Source organism: Rhea pennata, chromosome 7 (genome assembly GCF_028389875.1).
Source record: "Rhea pennata isolate bPtePen1 chromosome 7, bPtePen1.pri, whole genome shotgun sequence".
In the NCBI taxonomy this organism is placed as follows: domain Eukaryota; kingdom Metazoa; phylum Chordata; class Aves; order Rheiformes; family Rheidae; genus Rhea; species Rhea pennata.
This window is the reverse complement of record NC_084669.1, coordinates 24,468,142-24,489,058: the sequence shown is the minus strand read 5'-3', so window position 1 is coordinate 24,489,058 and position 20,917 is coordinate 24,468,142. Positions and strand designations below refer to the sequence as shown.

The window sequence follows — 20,917 nt, the reverse complement described above, 5'->3', positions numbered from 1 at the left end:
TAACACCCTGCGAGGGAGAGCCTCCGTTCCCCAAGCCCCAAAAGCAATATGAGCTTTCACTGTCAGGACTTGTGCTAGATAAACTGTCATCTTTCTATTTACAACAGCATCAAGTTCAACCACCAAAAAAATCCAATCAGTTTTTTGCTTTTTAACCTAAGAGGGCTGACCTAGGGAGCAGTCTTCCTTTGGCTCTGCTTGGTTTACACAAAGCAGTCAATAAAAGATGAGGTTAGACATCTTTGGTTCCTGGAAGGACACAAATCTTTCTATCCTTCTCCTCAAACAAATGCTGCATGGTAATTAATTCCAGAGCTCATACAGCAAATCAGCCCTCTTTTTCTTCCTCCTCTTTGCTAAACTCCGTTACTTCTCACTTAGTCTAAAATCAATTCTGAAATACATGATTTATTATGGGAATTGCAATTGATGCTTCCTTGTAGCCTTAATTCAATTTAAAAATCCCTGCAGCAGATAGCATTGGCAAGCAATAAAAGAACATATTTTACTTGAAAGGGAGAATATGGCTTCCTAGGACAGACAGAACTGAGTATTTCTCAGCAGACATCTAACTTTCAGGCTGGTAACCGAGCTTCAAACTGAAGCGGTATGTCACAGTACCATAGACGATCATTTGCAGATGTAATTGCCCTGTTTTGAGGTCTGCACTCTACGCGCAAGACTATTGGTGTAACAAATCAATGCACTGTGGCCACCAGATGTAATTACTAATCACATTTCCTTCTCTTACTCTTCTTCCCCTCTCTTCCTACCTCCGCTCACTTTTATGAAGCCCTGAATAGAAGCACAGTCAATTCTTCAGCACCAAGGCAAGAGTTTACTCTCTCTTGAGTTAAGATATTTCCTTATTGGATAAATATTAGCTCTTACCAAGTTATAGATAACAGCTCACTCACTCACAAATTAGATGATACCACATTTGCATCTATAGCAGTATAACTTTATTTACATTCTGAAATCTGCATGTAGAACTAGCATGATTGTGGCACTAGGAGGAAAAAGGTTCTCTTAGGGAACGGCTGCTGAAGGCAGAGCTGGGACTCTGCGTCACCCAGAGGGACACAAGATAGAGCAGAGGGCAAATATGTTAGAAACCAGAATCCTCAGGACACATTACAAATCCAAACAGAAGATCTTTTAGCTAATCGTCATCACCATGTTTCAGGAAATTTGGCTGAAAGATAGATCACCTTGTCAGTGAAAGTCAGCTGATTTTTGAACAAAGGTATACATAGGTATACATATCCCAAACAGGCTGACTCCACAGTCTCGCCTAGCTTTGGAGTAGAAAAACAGGACTTGCTTGCCTTTTGCAAGTTTTGGGAAACAACAAAACGTGACAGGCACATAAGCCCAAACCATCAAAACAACCCCCCCCCCCCCCCCGGTACATAGGATGTCGGTGAAAAACGGTCATCCTGCTTGCAGCGGAGCCCTGCAATGGCTACATGAAGGCACTAGTCAGATTTTTGTAATGAAAAGGAAACAAACACCACTAACAGCCAACATATGAAAATTTGTAGGAATGACTACAGGGTTTGTGTCTGCAAAAGCCGGCAGATTTTTGGCAGGTTGTACTTACACACTTCGTAAGATCAAGTCCAACTCCACCTCTTCTTATTAGGAGTCTCCTGCAGAACTGCAAGGTTCAGCTTCTTCCTTCAGCAGGATAAGGGAAGGAAGCAACCACTGACCTGGCACAGTGGACACTCCAACAGGAGAAACAAGACAGACCCAGCAAGGAAGGGAGCAGGCAAGGACAGAAGCTGCAACAGGAAGTTGGCAATGTGAGAAAAGGAAAACTTTTTCCACACTTGTCAATCTCATTTCCAATTCTTTACTGAGAACACACAGGCTTTCTGTACCATGGCTCCCTCTGCGCAGAAGTGACCAAAAACTTCAAGTAAAGATAATTGGAAATATCTTTGACCTAAACACGCCCCAGCATCGCACGGAGCCGAGACACCAGCTGCCTTCCCTGGCAGGGAAGTGCAGGGCTGCAGCTGGAGCACAGCCTAGCCCTCTTGCAGCCATGCTGCGCTGGCAGCGAGCGTGGTCGCTGCTCACGCGTGGGTTTCTGCATCACACTTATTTCACTGGGTTCTTCCTGAGATCCTTCAGCTGTAGGAGGTTAGGAAAGCTAAAGATAGACCAAAATAACTGACAAAGGGACACGAAGGTTCTGGTGAGCGGATGTTACCTGCTGCGTTCTGAAGCGTAACAGTGGCCGTGGGTGAGGTAAGACCCAAGTTAGCCCACGGCTTTCATATGCACTAGGTGTTTGCCTTCACTTGCCAGCTCTGAAAACTCCGGATTGCCCTCTGAATCCTCTGCTTGTGGGGTCAGTATCCACTTCCTAAGTAAGGTGCAGCCCAAGGAGCAGGAGAGGAGGATGGAGGTGACTAGTGGGGCTGTAACTGCTGATTCAACAGCTGAGAGGGAGGCAAACTGCACAGGGGAAAGCCTGAATCGGGATGGCAGCCAAGGAGATCACAGCAGGCAAAAGAGAATCTGGAGCTCGGACAGATGAGTAAAGCTGAAACCAAAGTATTCAGTGCGGGCTTAAACACACAGGACATTAAGACTGTCACTTCTGAAGAAAATAGGTCTGATAACATGGCCAAGTCAGACAATGGGTTTTGTTTCCAGCGACGCTAATGACAATCTGGTTTTAGCTACTGGATAACATTGCTCTGTTGCTTCCTCTACCACTAGGTGTGCAAGGATTTTTTTTAAAAAAAAAGGGAGCTTGAAAAGAAAATCCCTGAACCTGGCTTCTCCAAAAGCTTCTACCACAACTTCTAGTACTGAAAGCTGCTCAGAGAGGAGGGGTAGCTAACAGAAGTCCTGCCTCAGAGACCAAAATTGCCCTGAAGGGTGCCCATACTTGAACTGCACACTCAGTCAGTAAATCAGAAGAACGAAGCAAACAGACTAAAAAACAGGGCAAAACCTGAGTTCTCCTTAATTCAGTGTATACCTGCAGTATGAGAAGGTGCTGCAGTGATACCACGCTGAGACTAGGAGAAGCACTTACTGATTGCTGCAGAGATTTCACACTCAGATCTCCTCATATGGATTGCTACCTTAGCAAGCTCTCCTTCCCAGACAGTTGCAACCCTGGCTAAAGAATACTTTGTCAATCAGTCACACTGGCTTAAGGGAAGTGCTGCAACAAGGCAAATTCTCATTTCTGGAAACAGCCTATGAGGTTCAATGTGCAGAGCTGCATTAAGATTTTGAAAGAGTAAAACAGATGCATGCAGCATCCAGTTGGACAGAGAAACCGAGTCTCACTGGATTGCTGAGTATCACAAAAAAAGAGAAGCCTTTGGGAGATTAACAATTAACGATAAAGCCGTATCTTACATTTCCCTTGCCTGGTTCCACTGGCTGCTCTAGATTCCTTAGATCAGGCTGCTAGATCTACCAAACTCTTACCAGTGGATTTTCTAGAAAACAAATGCCCAGTGGAGACAGAACTTTGCTAATCACAAACCCCTGACTTCTGTTCCCACTGCTGATGAGCTCATCCAAAAAACCATCCCTCACTCAGCTCAGGGGCAGCAGAAGTAGAAACAAGCTCCAGGTGTGGGTCCACGTCTGCCACAGAGCACATGCAGCCATCTCTCACCACGCCAGATCGCACCTGGACAATGCTGCTCCCAGTGTTTCCTTAACAGTAGCAGCACTCACTTGCTTTGTGCTTCCTCAGCCTCACATTCCTTTTCGATTGCATTTCAGTATCTCCTCATATGCGCTGAGCACCCTGCTCCTGGGACAAGATGTCATCAGTAGGTTTGAATATCGGGAAGAAGAACGCTTATGCAGCAGTCAAAGTGGATCCCGATGGGGATTACTGTACCCCAGGTGCATTTGAACTGGAGCGACTCTTCTGGAAAGGATGTCCAAAGTACACTCATGTCAATGAAGTCTGGCCCAACCTCTACATAGGAGATGAGTAAGTGCTAAGTATAGCTCACCTGCAAAGCAAGGTATTTCTTTCCTCCTGCCACCCATTAGCCAGTAGTCAGCACTGATGATCTGATTTGACAGAAGTCAGAGTTCAACAAAGTAATTAGTCTGCCATAGCCACAGTACAAGCAGACAGTTTTGGTTGCTGCTGCTCAAGGGAAGTTTTGGGTAAATGTGGTGGGGTCTACCCTTAAAGAGCTCTGAGCAGTAGTTACCAGCATAGGCTGCGGAGGTTGAAGCTAATCACAGCCTATTTTTAAATGACTCATTCCTAGGAATAATTTGTCATTTACCTTAGAGGGACAGCTCTTCCACAAATGCTGTAACTGAAGCACCTGGGCTGGATAGATTGTACCACAGCTTAAACCATAATTCTTCAAAGTGACTGAAGAAATAGCTTACCTACAGAGGTATCTTTGCATTTCCTAGCCTGTGCTTGTGTACACAGAGTATTCTGGGTTTTCAAATAGTGCAACAGATTAAAACAAGTGGAACCCTGTGGAAGGATGAAGCTGCAGAGATGTGTCTCACTGATCAGAGCAAATGGTAATTTGAAGAACAGACTTAGCTCTGCTGAGCAAGGACTAAGCCAGATGCAGCAGGCATATTCTGGCATACAGAGCTGGCTGCTGCAGCGGGGAGAGACAGGCCCTCAGAACCCCCACACACCCCCAAACCCTGAGTACTGCAAGAGAGCTTTTCTTACCCCTTAGGCATTATTGGTTGACTTCCCATTTTTCTCTACATCCTTCCCTAACACGACATTTATTTTACATCAACACTATAAGGCACAAGCTGCAGCCCCACTGACTCCAAAGTTCTCAATAATTTTTTTTAAGGTCCTAAAATTCATCTGTTGCCAGCTTATAAAAGAGAAAAGATATACAGCTTGGAAAGTTACAGACTCCTAGTATCATTGACCAATTATTTCTGTGGCGCCAGAGGCATAGAAAGACACACAAGGGATCTGGGCTTTAAGCAAGCAGGGGCTCCCACTCCAGAGAGAGAGGGGAGGAAAAAAAATTAAACAAAAAGGAAACCCACCCCACACCCACACCCCTTAAACTATGGGAAGGACCTGGCCAAATGGCTCAGGAATAAGGGAAAATGGGTTTCCCCACTTTCCCTTCCCTCCACCTTTTAGTAGATATTTTTAACTCAAGATTCAGTGGAAAAAAGCCAGCCTCTTTAACATTTTGTTTCTACTTCCTTGTTTAAAATCACCAGAAGAATTATTCTACATGACATGGTTAGAAGAATGTCACTCTTATCTCTGTGATGAAGCTACTGTTCTGCCCTCTGAGCAAAGAGGCCTAATTAGACCACAGGTCTCGAGACAGCCACAGTCTCTAAGACGAGGGATTATCGCTCCTGTGATGGTTCCTGCAACGCTGGCTTGTTAGCATTTACTCAAGTACAAAATGTAAGAGGTGTGACTGAATAAAACACTTTCACTTAATACAAACTAACTAGGGGAACAGGACAACAGGCTTCCTGACAAGTTTTTAGAGCTATATCCATTTCAGACAGACAGCTATCTATTTCTGCAAGGCGGGAGGGGGATAGGGAATAGGAGAACAGGCAGGTCTTCAACCAGGAAAAGCAACAGTGCTTCAAGAGGAAACAAATCCTCCAGATTACCAAGGGAGGGAGGAGATGAGAAAGCCAGTGGAGAAAGGAAGAAGAGTGGGGAGGAGAAAAAACAAACAAAAACCAGTGACTAGAAAAAAAGCTTCATCAGAAAATGGGGCCCCCTGCAAGAGAATGACTTGCTTTCAGTCAGATAAGGCCAAACTCTGCACCTAGTGCCAAAAAATCTGGGGTGAGAACTAGTCTGCAGGCAAGATGCAGTTTTCATTACCAGAACAAACATTTCATTTGAAGCAGACAAAGTCCAGGGACGCCCTAACATCCTTTCTCAGCCAGCTCCACATCTTACGTCTGACCAACAGCTTCCTTCCCCCATCAATATGGCAGGGGGGTTCATTTTGTTTCAAGATTTTACTGTAGCACTGGTTGCCAGAGAGCTGTCATGGAGATGTGAACAGCTGTTGACTGTATTTGCATCCTTAGCTATGCTGAATTAAGGTTGGTCTTAAAAGTGTTTAGTGGAGCTCATCAACAAAATCAAGTGAACACACACATGCAGAGTTTATCTTCAGAGCCTTCACATCTGTGCTTCATTCCTGCCTTCTGCATTTACAAGGTTAACAGGACTTGTGACTGCTTATGGAAATGCTAATTAATTACCCTGACTACGTAATCACATCTTCCATCTAATGCAATACAGGCTATCAAGGAGCCCTGTGAGGCCACTCATTCCTTTTGTTACAAGGCCTCTCTGCAGACATTGCCCAGAGGCAATGAAATCTCCATGAGCCTGTCAGACCCAGAATAATCAAAGCCTCAAAATATAACATGCTGTGTTCAGCTCCAATTGAAATTTTCCTCCAGCAAGTTCCAAGGACTTTTAAAGACCAAACACTGGAACTTGTAGGAGACAGCCCAATGATAGGAACAAAGCATGCTTCACCAAGGTTTTGATTTATTCTGTTACCAGAATGAGTACTTGCATGTATCCAGCTCAAATCCAGAAGCTTTTTATAGGGATGGAAGGAAAGCAGCTTTGTCTTGCTTCCTTCTTGTACTGGTCACCAGTTTACCGGCATGAGCAGTCTGACTGGCTAATCCCAAGCTTGCTTGGTTCACTGTAAGTGCATGGAAAAAATCTCTACTAGACACCTAGCTTGTAGTTTTTTCTTTGTATCCAAGATAATGGTAGTGGCTCCATATTTCTGAATTCCAAAGAATATTTTGGCTGAAGACAAAGGCCTCCTAAGAGTCTGTCTTCATCTTAATCATCCTCAAGCTCTGATCAGGATTTCAAGCCTAATCACAATTTCACCCATACCTAAAATACTCATTCTCAAGCTAATTGCACAGAAAAGAAAGTATTGTGGAGTGTAATTTCTTACAGGTTAAATATCAAACTTCCGCATACGAACAGAGCTTTTACTTTGAGAAAACTGTGGTCTGTACTTGTTCTAAAACCCCAGGGCTTATGTTTTGAGAACCGTAACACCAGTAAGGTGCCACAGCACACAGGTAGTTCACCCACAGATTGGAGCCTACTACTGTAGATCCACTAAGAGATACAGTTAAACCTTAAATACAGGCTTAACAAACTCTCTCCCTGCTTTTCCTGTTTCCAGAAAACCGATACAGTTTGGCTTTTTCCAAGTGACTAAGTAGAAAGGCAATTTATACTAACCTAGAAGAAAACAGATGGAACTCATTCAGCGTAGCTGATAGTTACCTCCCACTGTTTAGCATTATGAACTCCTACAACTTATGCGAGTATTAAGCATATAAAAAAGAGGAGCGCTCCAGGTTGCATGGAATTAAAGATGTCTACAAAAAGAGCATACATAGCTTTAGATTATAACACCACCACTCGTGAGGACATTGTTTCAACTGCATTAGCATGAAAATCTGCCAATTGTAACAGCACTTTAGCAATCCAGAAAATCAGATACATAACACTGGACAATAAACCTCGTAAAGCAGCAACACTTTCCAAGACAAGTAACACTTGTCATTTACCCTTCTAGCTTTCCCCACACAACACCTCAGTTTGTAGGTGATTTCTAACAGTTTGAGAGGTACATATGAGTGTCTGGAGTCAAGGCTAGAAATAGATTGACTACAAATGCATTTGCTGTCTTCACTATATAGAAAGCAGAAAGGAGTTTCCTTTACTTACATCACTTACAAACCCCCATCTACTGTTTTGTTCTAGAGGAAAACTGACTGTTAAATCTTTTTCCACTACAAGTTATGAAGAGCTTGATCCCAATTTTCAGCGAGACAAAAGAACTGTTCTAGTCGAACAGGATGTAGCCACAGAAACAGAGCAACACCTCAGAAGAAGGGGATACTATAGTATACTATCTCTAGGTTCGCTGGATGCTAGAGTTAAAGGAAATTTGGTCAGCATTATTGGAAATTCTCAACATCTTATGAGGGAAAGCTGCCAGGTTTTCTAAAGAAAGTGTCAGTATTGCCTATATTCAGAAAGCTTCTTTCTGACACTGACCAGATGGTAAATTATCATCCTGCATCAAGCTTTCCTTTGGTGGTTAAGAAAATGGAAAAGTTGGAGAGAGACTGTTCCTTTTCTAGCAACTTGTTGCCTCAGATTTCCTTGCTTTGTCAGTCTTGGTCAGATCATACGTGGGCTTTAATAGCCTATACTGAAACATGTTTGCCTTGCTCATCCTTTGCATGATGCTTAGGAGATCTGGCTCTACTTAAGAGCTTATAAATATACCAGCTAAGAGCCAATTTACCTGTGGAAGGAGCTGTTCTACCCATTTCTTGATGAGAAGTCTCAGAGAATTACTTCCCTGCTCTTAGATACACTCCAGTTTTTGTTATGAGCACTGGTCTCTCCCCTTTGATAGTTGCTACTAAGATGCTTAATATTTTAGGTGGAGGTGCAGGCTGTGGTGTTTGCAAATTGTATTTCCTCCTCTTCCAGTGGCATTGGTTTGGGCATTTTCCATAGCAATAGTTGGGAATAAAGCACGTTGATGATAGTATTTTGAAAAGAGAGAAAAATGATTTGATACATTGAAGAAGGCAACTTAAAAAGAAAAAAGTCTTTTACATTGTAAATAGCTACATTGTTAATTCCAGAATAGGAAAAATTTGCTGCAGTACTTGCATTTTCTCCTATGAATATTACCTTTAAATTTGAGCACAGGTGCAGTTAAAATCTTGGGCCTACCATTGCACAGCCTAAATATATAAATATTCTTTGGGGAAGCATCTGAAATTGGATGACATTTTTTTGAGCCAGTTTTCCCTCTTAGTTGATAGGGTTATATTCACACATCAGATCACATGAAAGGGATTTTATCTCCAACTGTCACCATTTAAGTGGCATACCTGTACCAAAGTGCTCTTCCTTACCCCAGAACTTTAAAAATATGTTTGAGTCCACCTGTGTTACAGTAAAAGCAGGGCTTGATTCAGCAAAGCACTGTGCTTTGGCTTTGCGTGCTTTGCTGTACACAGAGAAACTTCTGGGTATGCCTAACTTACAGCATACGCGCTCTGTCAAACTGAAGACCTGACAAGTTTTCACATGAGACAAATCTGCCCAGTTCATCTCTCAGCAAACTGAAATAAACTGAAACTTTTATGATTATTTCCTAGTGCAGTATTTCACCTTCTAAGCATAGAAGCACATTCAGGACAGAGACTGAAGACCAGAGTTGTGTCATGCAAAAGGAAATCAAGCGTTAACACTACAGATGGTGCAGATGTACAAAACGAAAGCAATCGCAAGAGTAATCAAACGCTCATGGCTTCACCTAGACTGGGCATTTGCAGCAAACTCTTAACAGTGGCTACTTTGAATTCAAGCATTACCACAGAAATGGAAATATTCATTGCCTTTTATTAGGAAATAGCAGCACCCAAAGACAGAATAAGAGGAATACTATTAGCTTGACTACTAAATTCTGGTAGTGAGCCAAGCTCAAGGAAAAGAAATCTGTGCCATTTCTAGCCTGAAATGGATTAGAAACAGAGTTATAAATCCTCCAACAAGGTGTATGATTCATGCAACAGTGAGTGATCCTATGCTATTAGCCACCTCAACAATTCAGAGACTTACAGATATTGATGCTTTTATATTTTCTTCCTTTTTATCCAAAATATTGGTAACTAAGGCATGACAGAAACTGCAAGGAGGACCAAAAGCATCCCCGCCCCTTGTGATGCAACCGGGAGCCTCATAATGAAACACAAGGAAATTAGCCTGTGGTTGCAGTAAATAATGAGGGATGCTTCCACACTACAGCTTCAGCTGCAGTTAGAAACAAAGCTAGTCCTTCACACAAAGATGGAGTTCACTGATGGGCTAAGCCAGTTCAAGCAAAACACATTAAGGGGTAGAGAAAAATTGCTTTTACAGGCATCTGTGTCCCCTTATATGAGAACTTAACAGCCTGCTCCTAACTCTGTGCTAACTGGCAATCAATATGCAGCAGACACAGCACGACCTAGGTTTTATTGCCTATATTACGGTGGTGTAAGAGCCTCAGCACAGGCTATGAGCTCAGAGACAACCCATACCGCACAGTACTTACGATAAAAATACAAAGTAAAAAGAAGGATGATGAGAATGAAAAGCAGACAAACCCAGGTTAGTATAATGAGTGGTGGTCTGACTGGGCTGTTTGCACAGCTTTGGGGTTTACAAAAAGAAAGAATTGAAAAACTTTCAAAACACTCGATGTATCTTTTATTAAATACTCGATAAAGTGCAATTATCAAGTGTTGAGAGGAGGAAGAGGAGAGACAAAGCATAAGTGCTTTCTAAAAATTAGCTTCCACATGAAGTTTGAAACCAAGCACTCTTGCTCTTGTAAAAAGAAGGAACGTCACTTCAGTTTTCTTCAAAAGACAGACTGTAAAAATGCATCATTTGACAGGGGAAAGAAATCCTTCTGAAGGACATTCCTGGCCATGTGCTACTTCTTCCTGTATGAGAGGAAACACCTGGGAAATTAACACCCAGCAAGCTTGTTTCAGTGCTCAAGAGCATTGTGAAGGACAAATTAATCAACATACATGGTTGAGGCTAAAACAGCCCAGGTACAACATGAGGACTCCAGCAAACTGCTGTTGCTCAAATCCCCTGAAAAGGAATAACAAAGATGAGGTAGAAGAAGCATATGTACAATAGCGCTTCAAGCAAGACATTTTGGTGCCTGGGATCCTCTTCCAGGAGCTGACTGCCAGTTGACTTGACTGGCTCAGAGCTGCACTTCCTTTTCTTCAGCTGCAGTAGCAACAGGGCTTAAGGCAGGCGCCGCCGGCGGCTCTGCGGAACGCTGGTTTGTATTATGCAGTAACAGCTTCCTCAGATCTCTACACAACATCAGAGACCAGAAATCGTAGAAAACGCTTTCCATAGATAGTATTGTCAAGGCTATCTGCCTAAAAGGGAAAAAAAAAAAAAAAAAAAAGAAAAGAAAAGGTACCAACATGCTCCTTACAGATCTAGCAATAGCTTTGTTTGCAGATGCACAAGGCACAGTCACGTGGCCTACAGCAGCTCTGCTCTACTTAGCCAGAAGTAATGTTGCAGGTCTCGGTTCAACTAACACCAGTACACAGCACAGTTTGAGCACCAATTCCAGTGGTACCACTAGGATCATAATATTTGAGTGCTCAACGTTGAACTCTCATTTTTGGAAGTTTTTTACCCTCTAGATTAGCAACTTCAGCAGAAAGAACAACATTTGGATTCATGTTACAAAGAAAAAAGTGGTATTGGGCAAGGAACCTGTGGCAGTAAGTGACTTTTTCTACATTCAATTCAAAAGGACATTGCTGAATGGGGTTGTATAACAAGTATAATTAAAAAGTAGACATTTTAAAACCACCCTACCCCAAGCACAAGGGAAAACAGAATGCAGATTCTTCAGCAAAGAAAACAAAGCACTGGAGAGCTCTCCAAGTATTTCTTTGGTATGCTTATAATTTACCTCAAAGGAGAAGAAATATTTCACAGAAGATGATCTAATCACATTTGAATATTCACAATGAGCTTTTTGCAATAACATTCAAGGTAGATGCATTGCTGCTCTTCATTCTGTTTCCAATCCAAGCTATGAGAAACACTGAGCAAGCTAATAAAATAACAGTGTGTGTACACCCGCACTCCAACAAGCCAAGAGTAAAACAACAGCTAATCCAAACTCTGACAGGAAGTTAGCACCTGACTGCCTTTTAAGTAACCGAATAAGGATGATGGAACTTCATTCTGGGCCCCAAATTCACAGTATGCAACTATGGATAAGATCTGGAGAGGAACAGGGCGGGGGTGGCAAGGAGACAGGGGAAAGAGACAGAAGTATGGGAAAATATGGATTTTCCTCAAAACATCTACCATGTGCTTGCTAGCAGAGTACTCTTTGTGCCAGGACAGAACAGCAGGCACTGACCAACAACATGCCTTGGCATTTTAAGCACTGGAACATTAGGCAACACAGGAGCAGCTAGATGGATGTAGGCCTAAGATGCTCACACTGAAAGAAACATCTTAAGAACTGTATTAAACCTGCCCAGTATGTGCTAATTAGCTCCAGTTCCCAGAAGCTGGGGGAGACTAACTGAGCTAAATGGTTATTTAGTTGATGAAAGACAGTATCCCTTCTTTCTGAATACTTATTAAACACTGGGGCTACTGAACACTTAAAGATGAGATCCTGAGACACAGAACACCAGTTATCGAGACTGTCAGAAACAAATGCATTAGATGCAGCCACTGTGTCAACAGGCATTCTCCTGAGAACCTAATCAAGGAAACAGGAAAATTGGATTTCAGATGAATGTAGCAGCATCAAATGTTAATGATTGTCATACAACATATTGTTTGACATTGTCCTTGCTCAGAAGAACAATATCATTTAATTCAAATGCTGTTTATTAGATTGAGCAGTGATGCAGAATACAAGTTTGATACTATCTACAGTACATCAGAACTTTTTCCCCTCCTACCACAAACAGTTAATCTTCATTTTTCCAGTGATCAACTACAATGCAGTCCTACTTGCTATTCAGCATGTAGGACTCAACTTGCAGGGGTTCTAACTGAGCCCAGATCTCTGACCTGAAAGCATCAGTCTTTCACTGTTTGTTGGTTATATGCTTTGGGCCAACTCTGATGAATGGAAAGCAGATTTTCTCCATCCCAGTATCAGGGAGGCAAAACAAAACACAACTTAAAAGCAGAATCTGTATTTCACCTCAAGCATATCAAAACCAGGAGGACAGTTATTCACTAGCCTTTTTTTTTTTTTTTTTTTTTTTTTTTTTTTTTTTTTTTTGACTAGGATAACATTTGATCTGTTTTTAAAATACTGGCCATCTTCACAGTTCTGCTCTGAAGTGCCTCTGCTGGCTACACATGCAGAGCATACCAACTTGAGGAGACTCTTAAAGAACGAGTGTCAGTAGAAGAGAGAAAAAAAATGTGTCTTTCTAGGTCAGTCACAGCAACAAGAATATGAAAGGCAGAAGTGAGATTACTGACCTGAAGGGAAGGTGACAAGTTCACTCACTGGCAGCAAGGTGCCTCTCTGTCCTCCAGAGGCTACAGCGCTTAGGCTGGCATCACCAAACTGACTCAAGAATTTTTCCCCCCTTCATTATTTTCAACTATTATATGGGGAACTTGTGATATTATTTCATGGGAAAAATGCTAGTGAGGTCAAGATACCTTCATTCTTGTCCAGAAGGAAATTTCTGCAGGGAGGAAGATATACTCAGAACATCCAATTATGATGAGTTTGATTTAAATCAAAAGAACACAGATGAGACCCTGAAGATCCATATCCCAGTTAACTGTCCTAATCATCACGCTCCTGTCTGCTCAAAGGGGATTTTGACTGAGAGAAAGCAGGAAGGTACAGTCGACCATTTTCAAGTCATTCTGAGTTGTCACCGCTAGAATTATGAAACACAACAGCTAGCCCAAGATGACATTTTGTGTGACAGTAGTTGCATTTACACATTGCTCAGCAAATGTTCATGGTGAGAGGTAGTTTTGGCTGGAAAAAGCTGTTTTATATCATGCACTAATTCATTTATAGCAGTAGCAGTTTTGTGAATATATATTAATTGAACAGAGCCTATAAAATTCTTTGTGAAAAGCTCATGAGTCCTTTTAGACACTAACGAAACCTGCTTTTCCTGACTAGATCTTTTCAAAATTAAAAGCTTTCTTCAATGGAAATTTTAAAAATGAGTTTTTACATGTCTGCCACAATCTGCCCATTTTGAGGGATTTCAAGCTGCTGACACACAAACATCTAGGATTTCCTCTTCTGACTTCTCTTTTCAAAAAAAAAAAAAGAAAAAAAAGAAAAAGGAGAACAAATAATAGGATACTGAACTAAATATGACTTACAGCTTTTACTCATGGCCCATATCTGGCTTCCGTATCTAGTTCTTTTTGCTTAAGACCTCTAGTTTAACTCAACATGACAGCAGGAGGAAGACTGATAGGGATTGTGTCTGAGGAAAATAAAATTGTAGGTATAAATGCATAAAAAATGCTCAGTAACTGAGGTTCTTTTAGAGATGAAGAGCTTTTTGAATTCAAGCTGATCTTACTACTCACATCTTACTGATTCCTTTATTAGTTCTACAATACCAAAAGATAGGAGAGAAGGGGAAAGCAACATTCCTGGGTCCTACTTCAAGCTCTGCCACTAATCTGCCCTGAATAATTTACTTTCTCAGTATTTTAAGTTTCTACTTGCATAGGACAAATAAAAGCCGGTATTGCCTGCATTACTTTGGTGCCAGGGGAATACATTCATATGTAAGGTGCTCTGACTTCGAAGAGCATTATAAATTTCAGAGAATCATTCTCTTTCTAAACGACATCTTAAAATTTTTACAATGACAACTGATGCATTTTTGAAGCATCGCCAATTTCATTAACAATTAACACATACCAAAATCAGAGTTTTTCTAGCTTGCTAGATGAGGAAGAGTCATCTTCACTTACATGACAGCTTTTGTTTCAACAGGAAAACTGCTTTAGATCGCTACAGCCTTGAGAAGGCAGGCTTCACCCATATCCTCAATGCAGCCCACGGTCAACGAAATGTGGACACAGGACCAGAATATTATCGAGACATGAGTGTGGAGTACCATGGAGTGGAAGCTGATGATCTCCCCACTTTCAAGCTCAACCAGTTCTTTTATTCAGCTTCTAAATTCATTGATAATGCACTTCAGGATGAAAGAAGTAAGGAGGGTGTTGAAAATAATTAAAACAAGACAATATTTACTCAAGCTAGATAAGCATAATTCAAGGCATCTGTGGGAATAAAACAAGGCCAAGCCTGTTTAACAGGGGATATAAAACCAGTAGCAGAGAAACAGTCATTTAAGATAAGACAGTGGTGGTAACTGGGTTTAGGACATTTTTCAGTGTAGAGCTGGTACTGGCCCTTAATATCAGAGGGTCGCATATCAAGTTTCCAGTCTCCTGTCAGCTTCCAATCTTGGCTGTTTAGCTCAGCTATAGACAGCTACTACCTGGCTTGCCCTCAGCAGCCAGACAGGTCTGTACAATTTTTCCCTTTTAGCAAGTACAGTCTATAGCAACAGTCTCTTCTCTTGCAGGAGAAAGACTTGAAAGCAGATCGGTTTTAAAATCAAAGTCCTAACAGCAGGAGAAACTGCTTTAGAAAGTTACTCGCTTGTCAAGAAAGGTTCCTAACATTTCTAAAAGTAGGTCTGAAGTACTCTCTTTGGGAAGGAATGCAAAACTAAAGCACACCTGTGTTTAGCCATGGCAGGAGACCAGAAGTCTGTACCAGGCACAGCAGCTGAAGAAAGAAATACAGACTTCCCCACTCCAATCTCTATCCCTTTCCTGTGTGACCTTTATCTGCTGGCACAAAGGTAACGGAACAAGTACATATGAGGCTGTAAAACCTTGAGAAAACTTGCAGCCAAATAAACACTAGGGCAGTGAAGGATGGGACAGGCTTCTTGTTTCAAAACCACATCAAAACCCAGGAAACTGAGACAATGCCAAGCACCGGCGCAGCACTGAGACAAAGCTCAAGTCAAAGAGCGACCGGATTTACTTACACATGACAAAATTCCCCACTGAAGTAGGTACTAACAACCGTAACTTCTTCTGCATTCACTGCCACATTCACATCGCTTTAAACAATAGGATCTCTTCTGACGGAGACCAATGAAATAAAGAGAATTAATTAATCTAATAATCGTAAAGAAAAAAGAAAGAGCTAAGTTCCTCAGGAGGAAAAAGCATACTGAATGCCCATCTTCTATCCTAGTCAAGGATAGCCATGAAGGCACATATGCACATCCCCATGAAAAGATGTGGGTTGAACGCATGTCAACAGCATTCTAACATGCATTTGCAATAGATTCTGACCTTCTTCTATTGCTAACTCCAGAAACAAGATTTAAGAGTAGACTGAAGTCTCTGTTACACCCAAGGGTGAAAAGACTATACACAAGTAATTAGCGCTCTCTTCCATCACATGTATGCAGAAGATGTACACTGTTCATTTTATCTGTGAAGGCCAACCCAGTTTAACTGCTATGTATTTCTAGTGTATTTCAAAAAATTCCTGTTTTATGTCTCCTGACACACAAACAATACCCAGACTCCTAGGCAGGATTTTGGAGTAAGTAAACAAGTGCCTGCCTTCAGTGGTAAGGAACAGGACTTCAGGGCTCTGTAAGCTGGGCTCAATACTTGTGAACAGTAACACATTTACACCTGTTACAGTAAAGTCATTTGTTACTTTGCATTACAGTTGAGCAAATGCAAAGAGAGAGGACAGAGAAAAGAAAGGTTTCCACTTTGTGGCTGGAAAGTATGAATGAATTAATGTACTTTGGCTGTGTCACGTTGCTTGGGGTGTATCCTTCACAGTCAGATAAGTAACCAAATGGATTGCATAGATTTTCTTACAGAATGCTCTTGGCTGTGGAGATGCTTAATAGTCACTTAGTGTTGCTGAAACAAGTTATCATGCAAATGAAGAAGCCTCTCTGTTTCAGTAACAGGCCAGAAAGCCTCTCAGTTTGGATGCAGCCAAAACACAGTTCTAATGGAATGCGATAATTCTGATGTACCTTCAAAACTTTTATGAAGAAATTCCATGACCAGGGCACTATTAGCAGATTTTCAGAACAGGCAGACAGACTTGAGCACAGGGAAAACACCAAAAGTGGAAAAGTAAGTTTTGAGGTGACCTCAAAACTGTTTACAGTTATGCTATCCTTCAGGTGTGCACAAAGACAGAAATACAGAATTCAAAGCTTATGGCAGCTTAAAGTTTTAGAGTAGAGGGGACTAACTACCTGAAGGCAAGGCATTATTTTAAGAGGTTTGTAAATCCCTTCTAGGTTAAAAATTTAGTATTCATTCTCTTGGTGTCTTAGTTCCTCAGAATGTAAAATGGAGGAGAATAGCAGCATTTTCTATTCATGCAGAGATGTCATGGGAAAAAATACATTAAAGACAGACACCATAGCAACGTGGGAGGAAGCATATGACAGATAAAAAGTCCTAAGGCATTTGACCAAAGATACCTCAGTGTTCACCTTCCCTCAAGAGGCATGTGCTGTTGCAATTTTTCTCTGACTCTGGCCACTTGAGGAAAGACTGTTCAGATTTGTCCTTACATTGAAGCTGAAGGCACTACAAACTAGTACAGAAGAGATTCAGCCCTGAAGAGTTTTATCAGCATCCTATCTCTATAGGCAGTCAGATCTTGAATACTGGCACATGAGAATGCCAGATCTTCATTTTCCTACAATCAGAAAGTATTTCAGGAAATTGTATGGCTGTTGTCTTTGTTAACACAACACAGAACAGCACATTTTCTCCTAGGTCTCTTGGTTCCCATCCACAGAAAGTAAAGCCTCCCTTGTCCTACCATTTATTTTGCCTCCCTCAGCAGTCATCCATTTACAAGCTAGGAAGCTCTAGTGAGAGGCATGAAGGGCCAAACAAATAAAAGTTTTCATCCATTTCAAATATTTAAAACAATAAGAGAAGGGACTATCATTTTCCATGACAGGAAGAGGCACTTGCAGTTATCAGTGCGACTGGAATTTTGCCAAGATGCCTCTAAAACTATCTGCTGAGATTAGGATACAGACTGTAACTATTAATCCCCTCATGCTAGCCAGTTTTGATACACCCATTACACAGCAACGCTACTCATGCCAACACATCCCTCTTGCTCCCTAGCAGCAAAAGAGTTAATCAGTAGAAGTCATGGCTTTGCACCCAACACTTCTCACCAGGCATAGTGAACAGAGATAAACTATTATTGGCCCTGTCAGGGGTCCCCCCCGACACCAATCTAGTCCTCTCCCCTCCTTTAGCAATTCAGTTTAGCAGGATGTTAGATAGCTCCAAATCAACTTCCTTGAGCAGTTCAACCCTTTGTGCACCCCCTCATGGGCTAGGCTATCCCAGAATCCTTTCTGGAAAACTTCTGAAGTGTTTCAAAACCTGACAATCAGACCCAAACTGACTTAGTATTTTCTTCCTCCACCTCCCTTTGGACATCACAAGTGTGGAACATTCCACTTCAGTTTGTGTCCTTGCTAGTGCCTGGAGCCAAGAACTTTGTGACAGTGGAAATCCAAAGTTAAACTAAGCAACGTGAAAAAAGCTAAAACTTGATGCACATTTATCCAGAGACAAAACTATTGGCAGGAGCTGTGCATTTGCAGATAAGACAGTCCATTGCTGAAAGGAAATGAGAACAATCTAGGAGGATGGGGAAGTAGAGAAAAACATTATTTATATTCAACATGATTGAGTGGAGGTGACTCAGAAAAAAAAATGACTTACAGAACTGAGAATCAGCTTTTCCACAGTCAAAAAGGTAGTTTGTTTTGTATCCAGTTGGTCGTCTTATCTAGGAACATCTCTAGCTGCTCTGACCTCAAAATACTACCAAGCCTTAAGAGAGTTCTATTAGCTACATTTTACAAATGAAATACTCGGGCAGACTGATCAAGTGATGTGCTCTAGATCTTGAGGGAAACTGGTGACTAGAACAAAAAATTCAAAATCAACCAGTGATTATCTCTAGCTGATAGTATTGAGACAAGCACCTCCTTGCATTTTATTTATCCTCATGGAAGGATAACTGAAGAACTTACCAAACCCTCCCTCACCCTTGTGCTTTGGTCATTATGCCCAAAGAGGGAACTGTGCACACTCTGCTTAGGAAGGGCACCAGGTGAGGCGAGGTGGGCTTTTGTTGTTATTTAATGCAAGATGGCAACACTCAGGGCTTCTCTGCAAATATCGCTTAAAAATAAAGTGAAAGATATCCTGCTTAGGATTAAACCTGTAAACGCCAAGGTAGATGGTGTCCAGGCTACATGGTAAGACTTACATAACACTTACAGATTCGGCTTTCCCACTTGTTTAAAAAAAAAAAAAAGTCTAATAAATGCTAGCAAGTGTAACTTCACCATTAAGAAAAACATATATGCATGTATGTATACACATACACCCCAACATCACCTCTACATAATCTCTTTGTTCCCACAGATAAGGTTCTGGTTCACTGCGCTATGGGGCGCAGCCGATCAGCTACATTGGTCTTAGCTTACCTGATGATTTACAAGAACATGACAGTGGTGGATGCCATCGAACAAGTATCAAGGCACCGATGCATCCTGCCAAACCGGGGATTCCTGAAGCAGTTGAGAGAACTGGACATAGCGCTGGCACTGCAGAGGATGAATACCAAGAACAGTCTACCATCCAATGATGATGAGAACAGCACCACGATCTAGTATTGCTCCTGACAGAATAGTGCTACTGGAAAAGAAACTCCATCAAAAGAAGGGAGGGGACAGTATAGTAAATTACATAGTCACAAAAATCATTTGTTACTTGGAAGGAGAAACATTCAAATACTGTCAAGATGGGAAAGAGAGGAAGTCAAGTTCAAAACCCACCATCATAAAATTTCCTGGCTTTAACAGTGTTCTTCATGATACAGACACACACAGTTTTCCTCTGTAAAAAAGCTTTTCCACAACAGGCACAGCTTAAACTAAATCCTCTTCTGCCTGAGTACCCTCAAAATCCTGATCCCAAAACAACCTTTAAAAGAGAGTAGCTAGCCATTACATAAAGGGATTTTGTGGGAAAAACGTCCAGGCAGCAGCAGGACAGACAACTGACTTGTTTAGTCTCAGAGTGCCAAGGTACTTCCCATCAGTTCATCCATTTTTGCTGTCCCTTGGTTTCTATGTTTCTACTCTAACAGTAACAAGCTTCAGGAGCAAGTTCAGGCAGCCTCCAGATGAGAATCAGCTGCCCAGGCTTCACAGTGGACTTTGCAGCAGAACATACCAATTAAAAGCAAAGCAAGGTCCTTTAGGTGGTCAGACACATAAGAAAATACAATAGATAATGACTCAAGGAGATACATTACATATACAGCAGCATATTTTGGCCATCTTGATTTTAAACTTGCTTTTCCTAAATGTTTCAACAGCTTGAATTAAGAGGTCCTCCACATATAGTACCCAGGCCATAGAAAGTGACTGTGAGATGTGATTTGTTTTCTTCTAATAGCACTTGCAAAAATTATACTGCTAAAATAACACAAAGAAAAATGTCATACCCTTCGGGTTAAGAGGAGGTTCCAGATTTGAACTTGTACAGTCCCACCAATCCACTAAATAATCACAGATTGTATCTGGTTTTAATGAACTTTAGTTTTGATTAAAATAGTTAAGAAACACAGATAAAGCCTTTAAAAACTGTCTCAGTGGCTTGACGTTCCAAGAAAAAGCCACTGTGATGTGTCTAGACACCACTACCAATTGTTTCCTCCTGTATCAGGTTTAGCCATGCTAATGCATTATTGCACTCAAATACGGTTGCTCGTTCTTTTATTTATTGATAGAAGTGATCCAAAAACACAAATAGGGGGTACCGAACCTTCTTTTCCACCTAAGCGTATTCAACTTTGCTCCATCTGACACAAGCATCAGCAACCATTTTTAGAAACAATAACCATTGTGCCACCTCAGTAATACTGGATATTCCTCAAGCATATCGTACAGAATGATCACAAGCAAGCCACGTTTGCCTTTTGATAGCTGCAAAAAGGACATGTCATTAACCTCCCCTTAGAATTCTGCTAATTCAAAGTATCAGGTAAGAGTCACTTTTGGCCTCAATGCATGAGAGAAGCTAGCTAACCATACAAGTTACAAGAGTACAAGAGAGCTCTCTCTGTCTTTACCAGATGGCAAACACTTTGCAAGTTGGTTGTAACAGAACTGCAGAATT

General features: G+C 41.5%; 1 protein-coding gene across 1 annotated transcript; it reads left to right on the top strand.

Moving 5' to 3' along the window:
• Window positions 1-3,806: 3,806 nt before the first annotated feature.
• DUSP29 (dual specificity phosphatase 29) lies at window positions 3,807-19,404 on the top strand. Its single transcript, XM_062580293.1, has 3 exons — window positions 3,807-3,982; window positions 14,613-14,833; window positions 19,157-19,404. Exons 1-3 carry the CDS (start codon window positions 3,807-3,809, stop codon window positions 19,402-19,404), a joined length of 645 nt encoding a protein of 214 aa, XP_062436277.1.
• The last annotated feature ends 1,513 nt before the right edge of the window (window positions 19,405-20,917 follow it).

Bases quoted from the DNA above. Each gene is read 5' to 3' on its own strand.
- DUSP29 (XM_062580293.1), top strand. From the start codon at position 3,807: ATGTCATCAGTAGGTTTGAATATCGGGAAGAAGAACGCTTATGCAGCA. The intron at 3,983-14,612 runs GTAAGTGCTAAG...TTGTTTCAACAG, and splicing joins AACCTCTACATAGGAGATGA to GAAAACTGCTTTAGATCGCT. The intron at 14,834-19,156 runs GTAAGGAGGGTG...TTGTTCCCACAG, and splicing joins TGCACTTCAGGATGAAAGAA to ATAAGGTTCTGGTTCACTGC.